The sequence below is a fragment of the Zeugodacus cucurbitae genome, chromosome 5 (genome assembly GCF_028554725.1).
Source record: "Zeugodacus cucurbitae isolate PBARC_wt_2022May chromosome 5, idZeuCucr1.2, whole genome shotgun sequence".
Taxonomy (NCBI): domain Eukaryota; kingdom Metazoa; phylum Arthropoda; class Insecta; order Diptera; family Tephritidae; genus Zeugodacus; species Zeugodacus cucurbitae.
Genome location: NC_071670.1, coordinates 57362597 through 57389406, shown reverse-complemented (window position 1 = coordinate 57389406; position 26810 = coordinate 57362597). Strand labels below are relative to the sequence as shown.

Below are 26810 nucleotides of genomic sequence, written 5' to 3'. Positions count from 1 at the left end.
CGTAAGATTTATGGTCCTCAGAACATTGGCAACGGCGAATTCCGCAGTCGATGGAACGATGAGCTGTACGAGTTATACGACGACATTGACATAGTTCAGCGAATAAAAAGACAGCGGCTACGCTGGCTAGGTCATGTTGTCCGAATGGACGAAAACACTCCAACCCTGAAAGTGTTCGATGCAGTACCCGCCGGAGGAAGCCGAGGAAGAGGAAGGCCTCCACTCCGTTGGAGGGACCAGGTGGAGAGCGACCTGGTTACACTTGGGATCTCCAACTGGCGCGGAACTGCGCAGGAGAGCGAGAGGTGGCGCACTATCGTCGATTCGGCTATAACCGGCTAAACGGTTGCAACGCCAATCACATACATACAATCTTTGCATTTTTCTTTCTGTCGCAAACCACTTCATCCGCCACTGACTATTATGTCTTGAACTTGCATGTAAAATGGTATATCGACTAGCTTGCTTACGCCTTTCACTAATTTTTATTCGATGCAGGGGTTTCTTTCGTTATCGTTGCTTTTATTTTCGGATTTTCTTCAGGTTCCTAATATTCACCTATCCTCACACCACTAGACCAATGAATCTAAGATGGATTTCAGGCGACAAACAACACTTGCATTTCATGCCACAATCACAAGGCATAAATATATGTGCGGTTTTGACACGGGAAAGATGTGTAGTCTTGCTTATAAACACTAGGGCGTACAGTATGTGCAACTGAAAAGCGACTATACTCGTATACTACTAAGTTCAATGAAAATTTCAAACACATAAGAATACTCTAATCTACTTCTAATAACAATTATGTAAACGGCGAGCAGGAAACCAAACTTTTAAGGTAAGGAGCAGATTCACTATAGTCAAGAGAATCTAGGAGAGCCACTGAGAGCCTGAGAGAGTATCAATGTAAGCTACTGAGTGTTGGGGAAAACCAATGAGTAACCGAAGAGCCAAAGAGATCGTTGAGATACACAGAGATCAATTGAGAAATATAAATAACCGGGAAGTCAGACTCAGTAAGAAATGTTGAAAATTAAAACTGTAACAGCTGAGGAAAGCTTTTTGAGCCCGATAAAACACCAATGATTCCGAACAAATAGTATTTAATTAGCACCGGTAAAAGTTATTCAGAGCCTTAGAAAGTCAGTGAAAGTCCGGAAGAGGTGGGTCAAATAAGAGACGCGGAAAGAAGGTGAGAGACACAGAGAGCCACTGAAAAATATGTTGGTTAAATGATATCTGTGTGTGCTATATCGCCAGTGAGTCTATTTTAATTAGTAATTGTAAGGATACTATTTTCCTTGCAGACACTGTATGCACAAATACTATTGTCCGACACAGCCCTACTCACATGTATTTTATGTTGTTGATGATGATACAACATTTTGTGCGGCACTTGTTTCCACACCCACAACTGTCCACTTGCATTCTTTTCGTTTCTGCTGATGTGACAATTACAACGAGAGACTCACTCACCTTGAAACAGTTGGTGACACATACACTTTGTGTAATACAAGTGTCCTTAGTGTGTAGAAATAAAAGTTGAAGGATCTAACCATGTGACGAGAAGTTACTTTAACTTAAATTACTTAAAAGTTTGTTTTCTTTCTATTTCGGTTTAGCAAAGTTTGCCAAAAAATATACATATAATATATAAAATATATATATATAAGGTAATTGAGTTTCGTAATACGGGAAAACCGAGGAGTTGTAACAGGATGCTTTAATTCATATATATTTCATCATATACCTTAATAGATAATATATAATCGTATGTATTTTGTTTATAGTATATATACTCGTACATGCATTAATCTATTTACATGCAATGGCAGATCTTTGGGATTTGTTAGCCACGACTTTGACATGGCTTAGCTTGTATTGCACTCATGTATTTTTTATGAGTCCTAGATTAGCAAACATATACCATTTGTATTCGTATGTCATCCGATATTTGCAAAAAGTTTAAATTCATGTCAAAACTTCGCTAAATCCAGTGTGTTTGTGTGACTGTATTCGAGGGAGGGCAGGGAAGTGAGGACACAAACCGCAAACGGAAAAATAAGCTTTCAAGTATATAATAATTCAAGTTTAAGTTTATAATAATTCAATACAGTATTTGCGTACATTCGTCTTCAACTAACAAACTGGTGAGCGTAAAAATTAAAATTCATTAGATTATTTAAGCGTCATGCATGACCCTCGTGCATAACACACAAGGTTACGTACACGACATGGCATAGACGTGTATGCCACGTGAACTCTGCCCAGTAATAAACAGCGCTTAACCAAGATTTTGTTTTTTTGTAAAATATAAGTTCGCGAGTGAAATATGGACATTTCATCAAATTCCGTTTCAATTTGCTGTAGAGGTATTAAAGAGCTGTCACCATCGAAAACAAATACTTTATGATTATCAGTCGGTACGTGTTACGTTTTTCTATTTTCCCTTGTAGGTAGGCCCACTTGTCCAACTAGTTTCGAAAGCCAATAAGTGCAACTTTCTTTCTTGAGCAATTATATTCATTTCCTCTTTTTCTTTAGCTTTAGCGCTTTTACGCTTTATTTCTCCTTTTTTAGCCTTTCACTGAAGAGAGTTTCAATTAAATTAAAGAGAATGTTCTCATTAGCATGCTACCCTTGAAGATGACCGCAGAGATAAACCAAGAGTTCTTGACAGCCAATTAACGGTGTCATAAAAGTATATCTTTGGAAGAAAAAATTTTAAACAGCTACCTCATGCAAGAGAATCATAGTACATTGGGACTTATTTGGATTTATACGACATATGAGAATGAATTAAAAAATGTTTCTGGCTTTTGGAAAGAACAAAGTTGTAATTTTCCGATGAATATTTTATATTTTAATGCTGTCGCCACCGACATTTTTCAGTCTCCTTAGCGCAACTATCTCGTTAGTTAAATTTTGCGTATAATTTTTAATCCCATTTAGCAAGTTTCCTTCCTTCATTGCTAATATTGTGAAACTTTTTATAAGAAAGCTCATTTTTTGTTTCATCTTAAGTACATCTATATTTAATTAGCATCCACTTTTTCTCTTTTAACCGAGAAAATAAATTTACATTTCTTACTTTAACATTTTTTAAAAAAGCAACTAGCAACTAACTTTATCTCCATGTATTTAAACCGGAGTGATTTTTTTTTTCACCACTAAAAAATACAACGTATATTAGCAGGTCGAAAGTTCATTCGCAATATGCTACACAAACGCCAATTTTGTTTTGTTCACGTGACTTTGAATCATAAAATAATTTATTGCCATAGCAAGCAGTGAACAGCCAAAACCAAATAACGAACAGCGGACAGCGAAACCGGAAACACAATTGACATTCCGCCAATAATTCATTTATCTGCGTTGCCATGATTTCATCTGCAGCATTTTTGACAAAAGTGTATTCGCTGTGCTGTCAGGCTTTCGCACAGCCATCAAACATCACATTGAAAAAAGAGCAACAGCAAAAGAATAGGAAAATTGTAGAAAAAAAATTCGTGTTACCTTCACGGTAAAGTGACGGCGGGGCCACATATGTATGTATGCACTTATGTATAGGTATATAAAAAATATACGCTCGCCCTTATAAGTTGCTGTCATTGAGAATATACGCATGATCGTAAGCTGCCATAATTTATCACCACTCAATGTTTCAATTCATGTCATTTGTTCCATTTGACATTTATAGTACGCACCTTGGTATTGCTTCGGTGGAATGAAAAACATTTGCTTCCTGTATTCAATTCATAAGTATGAGTGGAGAAGAATTGTTTTATAGAATGATCTTAGTGGGGGTCGAGTGCCTGACTACCATAGAATATGTTTGAAAAACTACCCGACCACTAATCCTTTGCTAAGTAAGTTAAACTCTAATGCAGATTTACAAATATATTATACGTCATAAGAGTGAGCATGTGTATAAGTAAATATAATATGATATGAGAGAATATTACATATAAAAAGTAAAAAAAAATGTTTACATTTGAGCTGCTCTCCTTGATGTAACTAATTCATTTTGATCAAGAAATCAAATTTACTACAAATTCCAACAATATTGCTGTAGGCTGAATACAACTTTGTACACAAGCATTGAATTTAATTAAAATTGGCTTAGTCTTAGATAGAGAATACTGTGCAAGTTCATAATACCTGGTGAGCCAAATATTTCGAAAATTCAGTATCTAATAATTTAATTTATAACAACTCAATTAATAAGTAAGTGTTGCCTGACAAACGTAAAATAAAGGAGAACATGTGTTTCAAATTTTTAATGATGTTATAAATCACAATATTCACGCATAGGCAAAAGCAGCTGTGGGTGCAAACTAATATGATAACAAATATTAATTTTATTAAAGCGGAAAGTTTTTAAGCTTTTCTGTATTTTTATGTAGTACGGTGCAGGAGTACGTGAGTCGATGATTACAGAAAGAAAGAAACTTTAACAGTGGCCGTACTAAATTCAAGCAGCTTAACCAATAGAAGCTAGGCAATAATGCCATTTTAATTGGTAGTAGTGGTTAGCATTGGGAATCGAATGGAGAACAATGCGAATATAAATAACATTTGTTCAATGTTTACCTAAACCAGCGAAATTTTTAAAAATTTAGTGTTTCACTGATGTTTATGAAAGATAAAGTGTAAATCGATTCTCTCAAACCCTTAACTTGACTTGACGTGAGCCCTAATTTCATCTCCATTCACTCTTATCTTGAATTTTCTTGACCTCGAAAGATCCCACACTTGAATCTTTTTGACCGCACAAGCTATTGCAGGCACAATATTCTTTAATTTTCCCTTCGTGAATCCTTGCAATTGCTACGCCCATGACGTATGAGTGATTAGTAATCAAATTGGTTGTATTATCGCAAATGTTACTAAACCTGATACGTCAATAGTTTTAATTTTCTTTACAATCGAACATATGCTTTCTAACCCACTTTTTGGCATACAATCAATTAATAGTAATAAATTGGTTAACGGTGCAGTCTCAAAGGAGCTTATGGAGCTTTATTGCCTTTGTGAAAAGTTTGCATCACATCCAATGCAAATTGGTTAAACACAGCAGGAAATTGACCATTGCGCACACTGCATGTCTGCTTTATTTTCATTGAGTTGCTTCGGTTGCCTTCTCTGTTAGGGGCACATGTGCGAGTGAGTGTGTATTTATATTTAATATTGCGAAACTTTGTTGTGACCAAAGCGGTCGTTTGAGTGGTCAATAAAACTCTATATATTACAAAAGTTTTAAACCATTAAAATAAAGTTATATCAAGTTATACTCTGTGTAAAAAGGACTAGAATGAAATTTAAATAATAGATAAAATAAAAATGTCATGAAACGCATACATATTGATAGTGGGAACTATGTATCAAACAATTTTCAGTAAGGATGGTTGATTAAGTGAAGTGACAAGTGGAAATTTTTAATCATTTCATACCGCACTTAATATATGCCCTAACAATCGTCATAGTTGGCATCATATTTTATATGAGTATTTGTTCCTTCTCAATCTCTCCACATATATAAATAGAAACACGTTTGCGCTTATGTAAAGATACACTTTTATACTTTTATGATGTTGGCTTCTAATACATTTTCTCTATTATATCCGTGAAATCACATATGCAACTACTACTATGTAACTCATGATTCAGTTGCTTGCACAAAGAAGTTCATAAATTTTTTTCTTTGCCTTAGTTCTGAATTTACTTTTTAAAATGCATGCAGTGTAAATATCAAACATATCATACTTGCACGAGTGGAACTAGTTGTCGGTTTGCAAAGTGCATGTTAAATGATCTTAATATCCGTGCTTTCTAGATTCCTGACTTAACAGTACGATAGCTTCCGCATGAGCTTATATGTGAACATGACTTGGTGCGCTTGGTGCGGCGAGTAATCGAATGCTATTTGCATAATTTGGAACTTTGTTAATTTTTTCTTAAATTTTATTTTTTTCTCAGCATTATGATATTTCTGCTTTGTCACTTCCTCACCACAAGCAATTCAATATAAATAAATATATCAGTGTTTTGTTCTCGCAGAGTTTTTTCGGTTGATCAATCTGATTTAATTTTTCAAGTCATGTTCTCTATTCTCCAACATATTTACCATTTTATTAAGGATTGTTTAGTCAGAAATAAAGTTATAAGACCACAGCAATTGCTTTTGTGAAATTATAAACCAAATTATTGTGTGGCTGTAAATGAACTGGACGCCAATGAAAGCAACAAAAACGAAGGAAAATTCCAAATTAATTGTATTTTAGCTGATGAGTGTGTTAGGAGTCTTGCTATTGTATGGTTACAGACATCCAAAGCTGCCAGAAGGACAATATCGCATTTGCACGTAAAAACACAATCGAACAGAAGTTCGAATGGCAGACAATAAAAATGATATTAACTTTCGCTACGTGTGTGAAAATAACAAATCTGCTGTGGATTTTAATACAATGCCAGACAGAGCGACAAATACCTTCAAATGTTAGTATAGTAAGCGGGGAAGAATCAAACAACAAATCGTAATAATAGACTAACACCCTTAGAAACACCAATAGGAACCGAAATAATTTACAATGATGTAGGCATAATTGCTTATGGTTATATAAGTTTTTGAATATATCAATTGAATTGACAGTGTTTTCGGTATATAAAGACTATCGATTTTGCAATAATTTTTATTTGCTCAAAAGGTATATATAAAATAATTATATGCTTTATATAGCAGCATCAATATGAATCAGATTTTAATTGTTTATCTTTAGTATGAAAATATTTTTCTCAGCATTAACTCAGTATTTACTAAAAACAATGCAAACGGGAACTCAAAATTTACTTACACGGTGGACAATTTTGATTGACAATACCCAACAGTACCGAAAAGTTGACATAATAGAAAATATTACTGTAAGATTATTATTAGTTATAATTCTGAACACAATTTCTACCGCAATCTGTAAATATTAGTATAATTCTAGTTTAAGCATTGCTGAATTCCTTGAGAAATATGGATCTAATTTACTGCTAATTATAAAGTCTAATCTAACTAGTTCCCTCAATGGAATAGGAAGATTAAGTTATTTTGTTATTTATTAATGATATTAAATTTGATTTGTAGTAGAGTATTAAATTTGCTTAGAACAAAATTTGAAACTTTTTTTATACGTTTAGAGTATGATATTAGTGAAAGCTTTTTTATTTTTTTAAGGATTTTTTTAAGGAGGCAACACTATATGCGAAAAAAGAAACTAATTCCACAACAGTTATCTTCTCTGTTCAGCATGAGTAGTGAGGCGCATCAACAAACATGTGAAATTAGGCCGACGACTTTACAGTCGTGCAAAAGGTTTAATGGTTTACAGGGGCTTTTAGTTCCATCAAACCGAAAACAGGTGCAATCTTCCTTATGAGTATTCGGTACATATTATATTCAAATGCAAATATGGAGGGAAATGAAGAAATATATATTTATAGTTATGCATACATGTACGAAAAACTTAAGACCAAAACAAAAACACCTTGCAATTTCCTATCTCTCTATTCGAAAACAGCAATTTGTTTTTGGAGTACGTGACATAATTTTACCACAAACAGAACCGAAAATAAACAATAATAAAAAACCTAAAATTTCGCCTTTAACTTAGTTATCACGGAATCCATAATTTTATCTAAGCTTAGAGAGTTTCTGCATTTCTTCGTCGGGATGTCAGATTTACTTCAAACCATCAATCAAAGATTTTGTGGGAAAGAGCAGAAGCTTTCATGTCGCAAATGGAAACATGACCAGACGTATGCGTTATTGTTTCAAAAGTTTGTGTATGGAAGTAAAAGAAAGAATGAGAAATTGGAAGCTATTTATGTATTTGTTTCCACAAATTTTGTACATTTAAAGTCACAAAAAGAACAATTGTCAAAATACAACGCCGCTACAATAACAAAAAATAAATAAGAAGTGTGTGTTTGTATGTTATTAAGAGACCCCTCGCAAAATACAAATAACAACATTTGCCTGCCGCCAAAACACAATCCGATTAGCAAAGTTGCGTAAACGCAGTGGTTGCCATTGAATGCCGCAAATTTACAAATGAGCAAAAGCCTTATGTAATAGGTGAGAATTAGTCTCATGATAATTTAAAGACGGTCTACGAAAAGTGAAAAATATCTTAACAGAAAATACATTTGCTTGTATGCACAGACAACATACACATTTCACCATTAGACAAATTGTGGCAAATGTTTTCACTTGATTTGCATTTTACAAACTGGGAAAAGAATTAAGTGACAAAAAAGAGCACAAGGCATACAATAAACGTAAATTGAGAAATAAAATATATTAAAAAAAAATATACTTAAATTTTATATAAGTAGCGGAGGTGTTTTAAAGAAATAATAGCAACTAATGGTCTGTTTATTACTTCCCAGGGAGTGTTTATATAAAGTAAAATAAGTCGACTTTTGGCGAATTTATTTTGCATAAATGTTGAGTTTTGAAAACAGAAAAAAATTTAAATTATAGAACGCTTTTAGTTTCTTCATGTTAAAATTTCGTATGGGGAATGTTTTTGTTAATAAGAAATCGTGAAATATTTTTTAATCTTCTTTGCAATGTAATTAAGGGTTGCTATAGCAATTAATATTTCGTGCACACAATATTAATTCTGCCATAATGTCTAGTTCATCTTCAGGCATCACTAAATTTAATTAGCAAGTAGATAATCGAGCGTTGTGTATTAGCTGACAAAGGAAAGCTGTGAAGTAACAGAGAAAACTAAATTATCCTTACCCTTGAACTCAATTTAACAAGGGTGGAAGTAGTTTGAAATCACAAGTTATAAGCACTTAATTTGAAATGCGAGATTTCAAAGATCAACAAGCACATAGGATATTAAAAAAATTTCTCTCGGGTTGCTTATACGCCTAGGGACAGCATTTATGTATTCATTATAATATGACTATGATGTTAATTAGGGTAAATAGGTAAAAATACTGTTGTCAAGTGCAGTTGTCAATTTTCTGAGGAATTGGCTCAATTATATTTAATTACCAACTTATGTATGATAATATACTTTACATATAGTGGCAAACATGAATATAATAATTCCTACCACTTTTTTGTATTAAACATATTTAGGTGTAACTTGTAATTGTAAGGAATTTAAAGATTATAATATGATTATTGTATTAAAACACAGAAAATATACAGTACAGCTTGAGAATGAGAAGTATCCTTGGAACCGTAAAATAAATGGAGAAATATTGGTACAAAGTATATTCAACTCTCATAAATTAATTACCAAATTGAAATTGTATAGCTTCTTCATATATGTATGAAAATTTTATTTCTAAACCTATCCTATATCCTCGTAACAATTCAGTGTGCTTCGGTTTGTGTAAATACTAGAATTTTTATCAGTCCCTTGCTGATGCCACTAATCTTCACTATCTCTGCGTCCCCCTGTCAAAGGTCATTGACCTTAGCCAAAATGTAAACAAACCTTGTGAATTTAAATTTCTTTACGCTTATTTTCGCAACAGCTGTTACTTTTCATATTTGTTTTTGCATTTTTTCTGAGTTAAGCTTGTTTACTTGGTGTTGAAATCAACATTTGCAAGAGCTCAGCTTAGAGAGTTCCGGATGACAGAAGGACACAATGAAAAACAGTTAGCTATAATTAGATACTAGATTAGTTTAATTAAACTAATCTGAAAGAGTAGCTGAAATAGTATTCTAATTTAATAGCAAATGCGTGTGTTCTATAGATATCACACTCCATTTATGGATGCTTTGGTAATTAAAACGAGTTTATGGTTAAACTTAAAGAGAATTTAGTCGAAAGATCCAAGTTAAAATTGCTTCTGTACCTAGAAAGTGCTATTTAAACAAGAATAATATTCTTTACAGAGTCTGATTTATAATTCCTAAATTTTTCACGACATCCGTTGTCAATTTCTGTATACAATATTTTATAGGATTTTGGTACCTCTTTTTGACATTAGTCTTTGTTATCATCCATTTACGCTTGCTTGACTACATCTTGTTTTTGCCTCGCTCAACACCTAACAGTTAACATCAACTAAAAAAGTGCGTAAACGTGGCGTAAACGTAATATAAATATTTTAGCAGGAAAGAAAAAACCAGCAAGGAAACGGTGAAATCATAAAAGCGAATATAAAACGTGTAAAAGTGTATAATTGCTGTACTATAAAACACGTACCCAATACGAAAAAGGAAAGTTAATTAAGCAATAGCCAGGCGATAAACGTGTGGGCGTATCGGAGTAAATCCAAAAGCACGAAAAGAACATGAAATGTGCACAATAAGAAATAGTTTGGTAAATTAAGCTAAGTCATGTTGAAGAAATAACTACATTATATTGTAAAAATGTGGTCTCTATAAACATCATATGCAAATATGTTAAGCAAAAAATTAATTCGCGAAACTGCAGCTGCAGTTTAATTCATTTTTTCAATAAATATGATGTACTAGGTAACTAGAATTGATTAAACAATTTCAATTTGGAATAAGTTTCAGTGCAGTCCTTCAATTGTATTTTATTTTGTTTGGTGAAAGGCTGGTGAGAGCACCTTTCAAGCAAGTTTTATACTTCTGCATTTATATTCCAGAAGAATCATACTTGCTTTTCATTAGAGCTATATTTTCCAATGAACGCTTTCGGCTTACAACTCCGCCTTTGTTTTTAATGTACGTTCATACATTGGCAACCGCGACTATGTAGAATTTTATCACAAACCACTTATTCATTTAACTTATGTTCTCCATTTGGTTTATTTTTCCAAGTCAATGGATTTGAGTTTTTGCTGGACTGCTGATTGTTGCTGGTTAATATCGTTTGTGCATTGTAAGTTTGTGGAAAACTTCTTCTCCTATTTCCAGTATGAGTTGATTGCATATAATGGACTTGCCTACTTCTGACAATATGACCACACAAATATCATTCAGAACTCTTTAAGCCACACACAAACAGTTTATCTTTGTTCTTGTGGCCATTTTTTAATACCGAATGTCACAGTTTCTTAATTTTTTTACAGTAAGTACTATGGGGATTCGTTACTAACACTGCTTACATTTGAACAAAAGCCCTTGCTTAGTTTGAGCATTATATACAACACTGCAGAGGCAACATAGCAAATAAAAAGCCTGCCGATTGTTAGGTATCGAAACCAATCGTAAGAGCATGTAGGCATATGAGTGCTTATCTACTAACATGTGTAAATAAAATGGCATACTCTATTGTGTGCAGTGAACCACGTTTGTAAACAGTAGGCGGTCTGAAAATTATAACTATGCAAAGAATAATAAGAAACCAATCCTTTGAAATATTATTGTTTGTATTTGAAGAGTGGTGGGCGGCAAATAAACGTTGGAAAAGGGCAGCCAAATAATACTAGCCATAAGAACAATGCTATTCACGCTTAGATACTAAATTTTTGAAAATAACGAAATAACAATGCTACCAACGTTAGTAGTATTTTAAAACAGAGGAAGAAAAGGTAAGGGATGAACGTATTTTCTGATTGAAAAAAAAAAACAAATATGTTATACTATTGTGACTAATATTCTATACTTCGCAGGTCCAACATTGTTCAATGATGCATATGACACACTCGTATTTGGTTTAAGAAGCGTATAAAGAAAAGATAATCTCTCGGATTGCTACATCTGTTCATCTAAATAGAACTTGATGTGCACTAAGACTTTACCATAAACAATATATCATAGGAAACATAGGAATCCTTTGTCCTGCTGTATCAGTCAATAATAACATTCAGTGGTTGGCATGAGAACTAAAAGCCTGTTAAAAGCCAATTTTACACACATTTATGAATACTCAAGAAGCACTTAGAAATGTTAATGGTGTTTTGTTAGTCACTTTTATCATTAAATTTGGGATTAAATCACATACTAAACATCTGAAAACATGTGTTAAGGCATTACAAGATATTGACAATATCAAATTTATTTATGAAGTATCATATGACTAAACACCGCCTATTAATTAACAAGCTTTACATTTATATATATGTGCTCGTGCAGCATTGACAACATAAGCACATGAAGTAGCTCAAGGTAAAGATATAAGTGTAATTGTCACCACAACCAAACGATATGGACAGAGGCGACCACTTGTGAGTGTGAACATTATTTTTTCTGTTACAGGTGTGCAAATCGTTGCTCATACTTTTTGTAGTACACATGGCCATTTTTTATACAATGACGTGTAAGTCGAATGATAAATGGATAAATGTTGAAAATATAATGCAAGTGGTGCCTGTTATTCACAATTTGAAACAGTTTATAAATCAATATACTTAATATTCTGCAGTTAACGAACACAAATTTCAAAATATTTACATAAATTACTCATAAATTTATAATTAAGTCTGTGCCATAGTTGTATATTTGAACCCCCGAGAAATTCTTATTTTACTACAGTGCAGCACGTGGTCATTCAGGTTTTGATCAATTGAAGTCAGACGAACAAGAAAGGGCTATGAAATCACTGCTTGCAAGTGACGGATATACCTCTCTATCAGAACAAAATTTACAGACTTCGTTTTAGAGTACAGTTGAAAGCAAAAGACCAAAATTTAATAGCTTTAAAAATTCCAACAGCCAATGCGACCTACCAATATTGTGAGCCGACATACAAGTACAAATATTCGCACAGATTGCATTTCATGTGGCCGTGATCTACTACCATTTTTAAGTCAGATTGAATTACTTCGAGAAATTAACCGGCACTTGACCGTCTAGAAAATTGACGATAACAAATGTGATTATATTGCTTGGAGGGCGGTATTAACTAGCCGAATGTGAGGCCACACACCATCTCAATTGTTTAGTTGTACATTGTGTCCTGAAAAAAACGTGAAAACGTCAAGCAAAATCCTCAGTTGGCCGCCACTCACATATATACTTCTTAGGAAACTTTTTAACGGTTTTGCAGACGTCATGTTCACGGACAAATTCAGTTACTTTTCTAGACTTAACATTGAAAGATTTTATATGAAAGTTTGCAATGCTTTGTATTAAGACAGATGAAGTACAAAGAGGAAGCTGGAGAGGGTGGAGGAGGAGTCTGAAGCATTTCATTGAACTAAAATTTCTTAAAAACATTCTTTACTTTCTTTCACTATTCCAATGCACGGGCAGCCCCATGTGGTGACCACAAGTGTAGAGAAAGTAAGTCCGAAGATGTAATGTGAGCAACTTTTGTGAAAGTTTCTTAAATATTTAATCTAGAAGGAACGATAGAGGATGAGAATAAGTATAAAGAAAAATAAACATAAGTGCATAAGATTCTACTGTTAACCTTTTCTTAAATAAGACATTTTAGACATCTAAAAACAAGAATAAAGCTATTATAATTTTTATTTGTGAATCCACCAAAGTTTGACGATGAACTCACTAGCCGTAGAAGGTTACAATATGGTTTGGGTTTAGCATATGTATGCAAATGCTTTGCACAACAAAGTACTATGAGCAATGCATATGAGCTTTCAGTGGGTTTCCAGAATGAATGAGGAGATATAAGTACATGCACATTTATTCCGAGAGAGAGTGCAAAATAAGGACTTTGGGGCTTAACTTTCACCGCAAACTGCCACGGTACGAAAACATTTCACATTCCATCATTCGCCGTGACCTATCGTTTAATGTGGCCAAGTAGAAGTGCAGACAAAAGTTCAACCATAAGCGTGAGTGAGGATAAGTAGTAAGCAAAGTGGCGCAAGTGCATATGACTTAAATATAACGAATGGGAACAGTTATGTAAGCTAAGAAGCTAAGGGATTATCACAAATTAAACATGCAAGAGCGCAAATGTAAATATATATTGATGTTGTATATATTGATGTATCTATAGATAATGCTAAACATAAGTCGAAAAAATAGCTCTGAAATTAATTGTTGAAAAAATATGACATTAAAGACTATCTTAAGGGGGGGTAAGCTTTGACAAATTTTGTTTTTCATATTTTTTTATACTCTCGCAACCTGTTGCACAGAGTATCATAGTTTTGTTCACATAACGGTTGTTTGTGTCACCAAGAAATATAAGAGTTAGATATGGGGTTATATGTACATAAATGATCAGGATGACGAGTAGATTTGAAATCCGGATGTCTGTCCGTCCGTCTGTCCGTCTGTCCGTGCAAGCGATAACTTGAGTAAAAATTAAGATATCTTAATGAAACTTGGAACACATGTTCCTTGGCACCCTGAGGAGGTTGCTTTCGAAAATGGGCAAAATCGGTCCACTGCCACGCCCACAAAATGGAGGAAACCGAAAACCTATACAGTGTCATAACTAAGCCATAAATAAAGTTATGAAAATGAAATTTGGAACATAGGATCCCATTAGGGAGGGGCACATTTGGATGTAATTTTTTTGGAAAAGTGGGCGTGACCCCGCCCTCAAATAAGTTTTTTTGTATATAACTCGCAAACCAATAAAGCTATATAAGCCAAACTTTCTGCAGTCGGGTCTCTTACATACCCCACCACACACCATGAAAATAGTTGAAATCGGATAATAACCACGCCCACCTCCCATACAAAGGTTAGGTTGAAAATTACGAAAAGTGGGTTAACTCCCTAACGAAAAACGTCAGAAACACCAAATTTTACATAAGAAATGGCAGAAGAAAGCTGCACTGAGATTTTTTTACAAAATACAAAATGGGCGTGGCGTCGCCCACTTATGGGTCAAAAACCATATCTCAAGAACTATTCGACCGATTTCAATGAAATTCGGTATACAACACTTTCTTGACACCCTGATGACACGGGTGGAATATGGGCGAAATCGGTTCACAACTACGTCTACTTCCCATATAACCCAATTTTGAATTCCATCTGATTCGTTCACTTTATAATGTATTCATAAGGAACCAATGAAGCTAGCGGAATAAAACTTTACACAAATACTGTATTTGAGCTGTGACATCACTTGTGGAAAAATTGTCAAAATCGGACCATGACTTTTCAAGGCCCCTGATATCAAACATGAAGAACTCAGTGCCTAAGGTTAATTTTTCACCGAAAATATAGGTAAATCCCTCAGATATTTTAATGTAATTCATTCCCTCTGAATTTTTTTCTTATAACAGTTTCTCTCTGTACCTGAAATGGTAAAAATCGGGTCATAACTTCCCCCAGATCCTATATACCTAATTATAAGTAATATTAAATTAAGTGATCGTATAGTCTTCGATACATTGTATCTTGGTGGTGAAAACGAGTGAAATCGGTTTAGGAATTACCTCAGTCCCCATATACTATTTATGATGATTTTCGTTATTCTATTGAACTTTATGCCGAATATATGGGTCGAATTGTGTTGTCTTTATAAAATTACATCAATAAATTGCGAGATCCCGAACTTAGCCCTTCCTTACTTGTTTCTAAAAAATTCATGAAAAAAGATCTTTTTTCGACGAAACTAACCATACAATCCCCCCCTTCCTTAAGAGAATAGTCATTTTCGCAAAACTGATATTTACTAATGAACTGCAACTGGGTTCTTCTTCCGAAATGTTCAATAATGTCGTAACGGGACAAACTATAAGTGAATCTTAGGGAAAATTTATCACACCATGGTTTTATTATGAGAAGTATGTTAAAGAGGCAAACTACGGCAGAAGATATACACAGCCATCGCGCCAAACCCAAAATGCAATTACATGGCTAACATCCTCTTAAGCGTACACAAACAGCAATTTCCTGGAAGCAACGCTTTGTGAAAACATTCTCCAAAATTCATTTAAATTTCAAACAATGCGTATTAACTTAGTGCATACATATATACACATACACACATGCCGGTTATGAAACGAAGCCAGAATAGATTTTTGTTTTATGTAAACTCAAAGTTCACAAAAAAATTAAAAAGCACCCGGCAGCTAAGCTTTCCAGAAATTGTAAAAATACCGCTGGCAGGAGAGAGAACTAAATGCATTCGTCTGTTTTATTGCAGCTAGCAGCAAAAATTAATTTAATATAATTTTATAATAAACATTTACAAATATTTTTGTGTGTTTCATTATTGTATAATAATGAAAAAAATTAAAAATTAAAGAATATGAAATTATTAAAGTGTAGCTGAATAAAACAATTACTCCAACATACTTTAGATTTATTACGATTTGCCTCTATGTTTACACTTTACAGTGGATATGTACCTTTAGCGGTATTATGTTAAAACTGCAACAATCCTTAAACCCTAATGGATTGTTGTACAGCTTTAGCGTGATCACGACTGCACTTTGTTATTACGTTATTAAATTGTAATTTTGCAGTTAGCTCACACTACCTTCAATATGTATTACTTTTCAGGTTATCTATTATTTATTAGGAAAGTTGTATGAAAATAAGCAAATATCGCTACGGCATTTCAAAGGCTTCATCATTAAATTACTTTCAAGCAAACCGATCTCACCACCGCAGAAAATATTGTATTTTGATGAATTACCAGCACGCCCACACAAAATATCAGGTGATGGTCTCGTTAGCTAAATATGTTATTAAGGATAGGCCCATATTTGGTAAAGTTTTTTTTTTTGTACTTTTGCAGCTGAGTGCGGAGAAATGAATATATAATCAGATTATTTAAGTGAACTTTTTCAATAACATACTTAAGAATAACATCTAACTATTTATTGAGGAACTATGCCTGCTTGTCCATTGGTAAGAAAAAATATTTAAAAAATAAGATTTATGTAACTTAACATGTTAATATCAATAAAAGTTTCCTCTATTTTTCATCGTTTCACTATAATTAAAACTATTAATTCCGCATTTTTTGGCTGCATGTAAACTACCTTTGTATTCGGTTTCATAGTAAAATAGATTAATTTCAATTACAGACATAAATGAAAATTAATCTGGAAGCCATAAAGCTACACATGTTATTTGTAATAATTAGTTAAACAAACAAAGGATTTCATAAAAGATTACCACAGATTAATTCTGTATTATTTGAATGTCTCGTGAGTTATGGTAATTAGAATTTATCATGCTGACATGAATTATCTATTAAATATTAACAAATTTAGTTAATTAAAATATAGACAAATACAAATACAGATAAACGAAAATAAATCAAATATATAAAAAATAAATCAAATTAAATTAATCATAATATATATATTAACTTTTTTAAACCAATTTTAAACCATATGTTACAACGATAAAAACTCGTTATATTTTTTATCACTTGTGGGTAACAAAGGGAATGTGATCGCAAAGAGATTTGAACTTCGAACCGCATGTTAAATAATTTGCATTCCATTTGTCGCAGCGGAATGTGTCACTGAAAGCCGAAGCTGTGAATTTTATAAAAGAGATTTTATATGGCAAATTTTGCAAGTATGCAAATTGACTGTGGTCGCATGCCACAATTGCCTTAATGTACTTTGTGTTATTTCGTAGAAGTAGGATTTAGAAACTAACAAGATACATTTCAAATATCACTACTGAGTAATAGTAAGAGTATATATTTTTCCATAGCTATTTTGTGAATAACGTATACGCCCTGCCCACCATATACATCAAAATACGAAGGTATTATTAATTGTATAATTTTCAATACTCTTCAGTAAAATTCAAGTGCACAAATTACTGAATTTTAATTTTTTTTTTATTTAAATAAACCAGTTAATGTATCAGGTCTTTAGAGGCAGCAAACAATGAGCTGAATGAGATATATGGGAAAGTCAGAGTTTTGTTAAACAGTTTTTGCTTTAAGTATTATACATGCATTGTAAGTGAACACATTTCCGTGAATATAAATTGCTTACACTTAAACTCAAATGAGCTATCACTTGAAAGAGTATTAATTGGCTGTTGCTTGCAGAGTGTTTTCTGCAAAATCAAATAGATTTTTTTGAGAATAATTAGCTGTAATTTCTGTGTCGACAACGTAAGAGAGCTCGCAGGAAAGCATTAATTAATGCCAGCGAATTTATTCTTCTGAGGCGATTGTCGGAATTTCATTTTATTTATTGGAAGCAGTGTGACTTAAGACTTACATATATCTATTTGATGGTTATTAAATTAATTAAAATGGAGTGTAATGTGTGTGTACTGTAAATACTCGAAAGTTAGAATATATTATACTATACATCAAACACAATATTTTCGATTTGAAAGCGGTCTTATATAATGTATACTGTGATGTAAATAAAATTAACATGAGATATCTGAGCAAAATTATATATCTCCAAATATTTTAAAATTTCAAAATTCACTTAACCATCTTTGTACTTTTCACTTTTTTATGAGAAAGCATTCCTCTGAGAAATAATGACACGGAATTCAATTAACATTCATTTTCACTTTGCTAATCCTCTAAAAATAATTCTTAACTATTTTACTTTCTTCCGCAAATGTGCAAAGTCACGCAGCTGAAATTATCCTTACTTCACCTCGAAATGAGTTTGAACAAAAGATATTCTTAATGTAAACTGCCAAAGAATTAAGATTTTGTGGCACACTTAAATGAGAAGAGCAGCTGTCACAATGTAATTTTATAGACGAACACATACTTAATATATTTAATATATTAATACTTAACCCACTGAGATGTAACCCATGAGGTAATTTATTATTAAGAACGTGAGCTCACTTCTTCCTCGAACTAGTATTTAGCGAAGACACTTGCCAAAACAGAGATTTGAAATATTCTAGAAAGTGGAAAACACAATATTTGTAGAGGGAACAATGGAGGAAATGAAAAAATTACACAATTTAGTAAAATAGTAGCACGAAGAGCCTTTTTAATGCTATTGTGTCGATGATATATGAATCCAATGTGCCATTTAAGCCCGAAAAAAGAAAGATCATAACTATATACATACATTAACGTAGAAAATTATGTTTTGAACTCTTGAATAGAAATGAAATAATGTCTGAGCTCATTTCTATAATTAAAACAAATAAATTAAAATTAAAATATTTCTTCGTATTTTACTCCAATTGTTTGTTCCAATATACTACATAATGTTTAAAAGTTAAGGCTTAGTGAATGGCAGCTTTGTAAGTCGAAATTGTAAAATACTGTGGTAAATTATCAAATGTACTGGGTACTAGAAGTTCAAATGTGCATTCACTTGGATGCACTTACGCTTCAACGTGTGTGAAAATGTATAAAATAAATTTATAAGCGAACAAATCTTCTTTGAATTCCTTGCACGTAAACACATTAAGCAGCACATTGCTCTGACTTTATTCGCATATAAAATGGAGAAACTACTGAACATCGCTTGCAAGAAAAACGCACTTCGAAAGGAGGGAAACAAAATGGTAGTAATGGACACTTGTGGCCAATAAAGGCTGTAGATCAGCGCAACTTAAAAGTCACTATTGAAGCTATTAACTCCATGTAAATAATATAATAGGGTTCAGAGCCTTTATAGTACGTAATAGTAAATGTTAAAAGGTTTCTAAGTAAATTTGTAGTGTGAAAAATATATCGCTAATATATTGTTGAGCAATAAAAGAGTATATAAGTTAACAAATTATCTCTGAACGCTTTTGAATTTACATATTTCTAGATAACTATTTATGAATCGACTAAATCTGTTTCATTTCTTCAAACAATAACCGATGCTTCGAAAAAGTATATAATCTCAAAAATGTCATATTAAAATATATTTATATGTTTGTTGTGCTTAGAAAAGTACTCTATAATATAAAGCGTTCCCTGTTCAACCGTTTGTGCATTTAATCATAAATAATTCAAGTAACAGTACTTTTACTAGGACAACTACAACAATTAATTATAGTTCATTACCGAAAGTCTACAAAGAATGTGTTGCACAAGTAACAAAGTAACAAAATATGTTTGCGTGTTATACATTAGTTATATATCTACATACAAGCAGTCATGGCTGAGACGTCTAAGTGCCGGTTAATTTATCGAAGTAATTCAATCTGATCGAGAGTGGCCACATACCAACCAATCAACCGATATGTTCATATAAGCGACCTCCGTTCGAACGCATTTTTTTAAATTACAAATTCAATATTTTTCTATTTCTCTCTCTCTTATCTTGTCACTTCCGTAAAGTATGTCTGTGGAATGTCTTTGTTCGCTTTCATTTTATAAAGTTGCGTATACGCAGTGGTGTTGGCGGAAATAGTTTTATAATCGAAGTGTTTTCTTTATAAGCAAGTGTTCGCACTGCTAAGCAGCATAAGTAAGGGTGGCTAGAAATCTCAAAAAAGAAGCGCTCAACGGGAGTCATCGCTGAGTTTATGCAGCAGATTGTACAACCATTGAAATTGTGAAAATTAGAGATACTATCAAAGCTTGCTTGAGCAAAACTTATGTAAGAAAGACTATTTCCGGATTGAAGTGAAAACAAAAGTGCATAAGCATATTTTAATAGAACCATTGAAGCAATATAAATGCAAAAGTGTTGTTGCATACCTACATGCATACATATATAGGAGAATATGTACTTGATTTAAATATTTGGCTAAGTATTGATGTACCAGGTATTCGTGTTACCTCTTACATACAGCATCACCTTCAATGAGCAACCGCAATTATCTAAGCTAGAATAAACTGGTGCTAATGATTTACGACTGCATCACCACAAGACAACCCAATTTCACCACTTTCTCTAATTGATGTGAACACTTGGCTGGCCACTAATTGCAGTTTCAGTATCAACTGGATTTGCCACATAAACAGAAGCGCAGGAACAGAGTTGCACATATGTGGTTAATTAAATCAACACACGCAAACAACTACACACAAACACTCAAATTTATGTTCCTTCATATATTCTGGTGGTCGTACTTACTCTCATTTTAAATGCAAAATTTATATTAAAACTTATATTCTCAGCATGTATCTGACCGGCGCTATATTTACATTTGCGAACACAAAATGGCTAATTAACCGCTGACTAACCTAATGTAAGAATTCGAGATGCAATTAATATCTCTCAAAACTAGTTGGATCGAAAATTTGAAATATTGGTCAAATGAAATTTCAGGTAAAGTTCACTTCATAATGTTTCCTACTGATTTTTCACAATTCTATTATGTGAATGAAATATGTATGTGTATATGCAAGCATAGATACCTGCACTAATTTTATGAGAGTGTTCATAGCATTTGTACCTAAACGTAACTCTTCAATGTGATGAATAGCAACTACTCGACTCAAGACAAAAATGAGTTTTCCAAAAGCCTGAGTTTTTATTAAGCAAATGAGCAACTAAAATTCAGAAAAAGCTGTAACAAATTTTGCCTTTTTCAAAACCTGCCTATTTATTTTCAAAATTACTGAATTACTTTAAGGAAAGTCATAGCGATCTATTTATATGGAACACGGGAAGAAATCACCAACTGCTTCAGCAATTTCCATGAAGTACCCCCCTCTTTCTAATAAAAATACGCAAAATTTAAACGAGTACAATAAAAAGAAAAAAATAATTCTACAACTATGTCTGTGACGAATCAACAGTTAAAATAAAATTAGGGTCGACATTAAGCTCATACAAATATTTGCGCGAGAAAAACATAAAATGGAGGAACAGAATTCGTTTGTAAATAACAGAAATTTTGTTTTTAACTCTACACAATAAGTTCTTGAAATTTTTTTGTTTCAAACTGCTTTAGGGCGACTATTGTCTGCTCTTATTTCCCTACACAACAATATGAACAAAAGGCATTAGTCATCCGTGACAAAATGCCCACTTTCTTTGTTCTATATTCAAATTTTCTATTTTAATTTTACATTCATTTGAGCAGGAGTTTGTTGAAACAGTCTCACGAAAAGTTTTAAATAAAAAACATTTAGAATATTGCCGCTACAATTATTGTCGTATTTATTTGAAAATTCAGAGACAGCCCCAAACAATAGTTAACAGTCTGGGTAATTCAAACAAAAATGTAATGTACATGCTAGTCAAGAGATTCCTTCCTTTTTCTTAGCTATTATAGTTAAAAAATTTTCTGTATTTTATTTTGTTGTTGTTGACATCCTGCTGTTCCCTTTAACGGTTTCGTTTCTACCTTATAACCACCTTTCAGACTTAACGAGATTGTATGATGAAAATGTCAAATATCTGTCGATTGGTTCGTGGCTGCGCTGTTACGTATACGCCATGGGGAACAACATGAATATTATGCTAACCGCATAATGCAGAACAACCGGAAGTGGAAGTATGTTGGTAAACAGGCAAAAATAACACAGAAAATAAATGCAAATACATATTAACGGTGTATTGTAAATTATTAAGTATTGGCCCATTCACAATTCAGATATAATAATATAGTTAGAACGATTGGCTATTGGCTCAAACTGTACTATATAATTTTAGTATTCGAATAATAAAAGGTTGAGACTATTAGGTAAAAGAAAAATGTATTTAAACAATAAGTAACAATTACAACTAAACTCCATTTAAACCCCGTTAATTTAACACCAAAATGAACAAAATCGGTTAAAATTTGCATGACGTACGAAAAATGAAGTTCTACCACATTTCTTCGATTTTTCGCTAATTTCACAAACATCATATTCTACCAGGCGACCAGGAATGCCTGTGGGTGGATGCAGCACAAAAAATATTTTCTCTTGCATATCCTATTCTCCTTTACATAGTATTAACTTTTAGTATCCAACAATAACAAAAATATAAAATATAGCACTGGTTAAACAATGTAGAAACACTTATGAAGAAAACCAATAATAATTGTAGAAACAAAAGAAAATATGCCAACTATATAAAAGATATGGAGAGGGCCGGTCACTGGAGATTGAGCTACGCTGACGATAACTAATAAGCAACAAAAAAGGAAAGAGAAGTTTGAAGAAGTTTTTAATGTTACGAAATCGATGACAATTTCTTTCAGAATTTTGTTCTTACACATCAACACTTTCTTTATTTAAAAAATCACTGCCTCGACCATCATAAATTTATTGTTTGCTTTCACCTGACTTTTGCTTGAACTATTTTTTAAGCTGTACATTTGTATTGTTAATCTCCCCTTTAAGCGTGCAAATAATAAAATGTAAAACAAAAAAACATATAATAAAATACTGGCACTATAAGTAAAAGATGAAAGGGAGTGAAAACAAAAAATACACGTTTAATACACGCGGTGTCATAAAACAAGCGTGATGTATAATAATAAAGAAAAAGGACAATTAGCTAGCGAGATGATGACGACGGTGGTTATGAAGGCAACGATGGGTATGCTGAATGAAAGAAATGGTTAAAGAAGCTTTAAATGTTTTTAATTTTTTTGTGGGTATTAAAAATATAAAAAAAATATATGCTTCCTAAAATAAATAAAAAAATCATCTCATTTTGTTATGCGTCAACGCCTTTCGTCACCATCAACTACGAACCATTTTTCCGATTTTATCTCTGCAGTAATTCTTTTTTTTGCGGCGTACTACTTATTCCAACTCATTTATTTTGTGGTCATGTATTGCAAAAGGAAAAGAGTGAAAAGATAACCAAAAAGTTGTCTGCCCAAAGGCGACGAAATTAAAAATTAAGCCCTCGTTGAAAATGAAGGGGCGAAATAAAGTTTGTAGAATAAGCGAAACAAGCATGTAACCACAATCGCCACAAGTGAAGAAGCATTTAATGGTTGTATACAGAAGATCATCGAAAGGAATCTAAATGTGACAGCAAAGGACTTAAGAGACCAAAGTCCATTTAAAGTCTGATATAGAAAGTGTTTTGGGGTTTAATGGTTGTCAACTTTCATTTGACCTAAAAGTTGTTAAGCTGTTGTACAACAAAATTTCCAGACATAGTAACAATTAAATGCTTTGACCATAAACAACAATTATTTGGTGGTCACGTTGGCAGCAGAACTTATATTGATTATATTATAGCATATAAGACTCTTAAGCATATGCTTTAGCAGTGAACACAATCACTATCTTTGGCGTTATGTATTACAAATGCTACGAATTCAAACTTACTGACTGACAAAATTATTTCAACCAAATTTTCCAATATATTCGCTATAATCTCTTACAACCTTTTGGCAAATCCATATATACAAGTAAACCCATTGTAAATCACATTTAATATCGTGTTTCATTCGCAACAAATATTTTCAATTACCCAAACCATCTCTGAGAAAATATGTAAATGTGATGATAATTGTTCTTTTAGCCAACCACACATATTTTTTTCGCAATATGCATAAGCAAGCGGTTAATAAATAAATAACGTTTGTTAACAGTGTGTTTACAATTTCAACCAAAGGTTTAGAAGAAACAAACAACAGTGCACCACAAAAGCCTACGGCTGCCCTCACAAACCCAGGCTCTTCATTTGGATGTGTAAATAACTTCCTTGTCAGAAACATGACTCTGCCAAAACCACAGAAATGATGGAAACACACTGCGAAAGGTAAGAAAATGCTGCCATGGGCTATTCTTTTATCAAAACAAACGTTTACACAATCACACACGGGTTGTCTGTACATTGCCTGAGAAAAGTTGTAAAGGTGTATGTGTATATGCATGGTAATGTGTTATTTTGTAGAGATTTCTAAAAGCCTCAACATATAGCAAAGTGAAATTAAGTATAAATCCTTTACCATGCTCTACATCAGTTTCCCAAGAATGAAATAATGATTTCAGAAAACTGAAAAAGTAGTTGATAATTATCACATTAAAGAAAATGAGAGCCCATCCACCCAGTTAAACAAGAAATGGACGAAAAATTTAAAATATCAGAAAATTTCCTAACCTAATGATATAACAGCAAGAAATAGCTGATATTATCATAGAAGGTAGGGAAATCTAATTACAGTAAAAACAACAAAATCAAGGTGAATGTGTTGTTGTACAACATCAAATGAGCAGTGGCTAATAGTTCCTTGCCTTCAGGCATAACATCAACTAAGATGGGATATAAAGCGGGTGCAATGGCCTTTGCGGTAATGAGGCTCTTGCGGTTGCTTATAACTTGTAATTTCCTCACCGATTGCCTCACGCTTAATTTAACTTATTTAATATTTTAGTGTAAGCAGCGCGCTGTTCTTGTCACTTGGCGAATATTGTCGACTATTAGGTTACAAACTTAATTATGTAACAGTGCACTTGCCTGACAACCGTTTGAAAAGTTTATCTCTCTTTCTGTCTTATTCTTTTTTTATTATAGCTATTTATAGTTACATCAGCGGAAAGGTACCTTTGAGATTCACATTGGTATTAATTAAGTAGAAACCAAGAAACAATTAACGAGGGGAATTTGAAGTGCTGAATTGATAAAAGTAGGGATAGGTTGTTAAGAATTTTGTACATTTTCTAGTAAAATTTCCTCAAATATATATTAGAATTTTAGTTTATTTTTGTGATGGTATAAATAAATTTGTCGCAACTGTTACCTAAAAATTTAAATTTTAAAAATTAAACACGATAGAAAAAACCAACAAAATTTTTATATAAAACGATTTCAATTGAATCAAATTTAAATAAATTATCATGGTATACATTTTTTGCTGTGAACTAGCTATATATTTCACATTTTCGTGCATGAACTAGATTATTTAAACGTCATGCATGACTAAAATACATTAAAAACAAGGTTACGTATACGACATATCAACGGATGTATGATTCGCAAGCCTTATCGGGTAAATTAATAAAATATCCCCTAATGTGCGATTCTAAAAAATGCTGTTTTGCTGTAAATTTATGTGTTGATTTCAGCACCAATTTCATGTCGGCAATCAAATGCTATTCATTTTACGAGCACTGGCGGGCTTTTAGTTGATAAAAGATAATTCAATTGATTTAGTTACTGAGAATCGGTAATAGGTTTTTCTTTTTAAAATAAAATAAATTTTTGAACTGGTCACTGATTTATTAATACTTTCACTGTATTATTCTTGTATAATTTACAAGTTGCTTCAAAAATTATTTTTATCTCAAATTTACTTTAAATAATGATTTAACCAGACGTTATGGTTGTTGTACTTTTTGCATGTATATACATTTTGAATAAATGTCGGTGTTTATCAGCCAATCTGGCATTATTTTAGAGTAAGCCTTCCAATAAAAATTTATGACAATCTGCAGAATCGTGCCAGTCCTCCTTTCTTCTCTTACAGTTTGTCTCCTCATTTTAGTCTATTAGAATATTAAATATTCAATTATCTCTTTCGGAAAGATACTTTCTTGAGCAATTATACTAATTTTCTCTTTTTCATTTTTTCTTCTAATAATAGAGGCTGTTCTCATTAGCATGCGACTTGAAGATGACAGCAAAGATGAACGAAGAATTCGTGTTAACTCAGCCCACTTAGGAAATTTTTCCATTGTGATTTATAATTTTGTATACATATATGAGAATGATTTATTCGAGGCAGTAACACTCATGTAATATCAAAATTTTGATATTTTCTATTCCAAATAAAGCTTTAAAAAAGAATCAATTATAATCTTTTAATGGATTGGATTTATGGCTTGTCAGGATTTATTAAGAAATGTTACTCAAAACTATTAAGCAGCAAAGCAACATGAGCATAATGTCAAATCTAATGAAGCCAGCGACGATATCTTTCACTTTTCCGAGCGAAACTAGCTTTAATTAGCATATATTCTCTTTTCCACTTACGCGAGAAAATTAATTCAAACGGGAAACTGGAAAAAATAAATTCCATGGCGACCACAATTTGAGTAAGATTGATTACGTACGGTATTATAAGTGTTAACTTGTGTCTTTGGGGCTGGGGTGAGTTTATTTGGCGCGTCATAATTAATCTCTAAGGCGAAAAT

General features: G+C 32.7%; 1 protein-coding gene across 2 annotated transcripts in view; it reads left to right on the top strand.

Moving 5' to 3' along the window:
* The window catches only part of LOC105209111 (uncharacterized), a 244326-nt gene extending 217889 nt beyond the window's left edge, over window positions 1–26437 (top strand). For both annotated transcript variants that reach the window (XM_054231097.1, XM_011179308.3), the window contains exon 3: window positions 26261–26437. In XM_054231097.1, the coding sequence (XP_054087072.1) occupies window positions 26261–26415 (155 nt within the window). In that variant the 3' untranslated portion in view covers window positions 26416–26437. The remainder of the gene's footprint in view (window positions 1–26260) is intronic.
* Window positions 26438–26810: the final 373 nt, after the last annotated feature.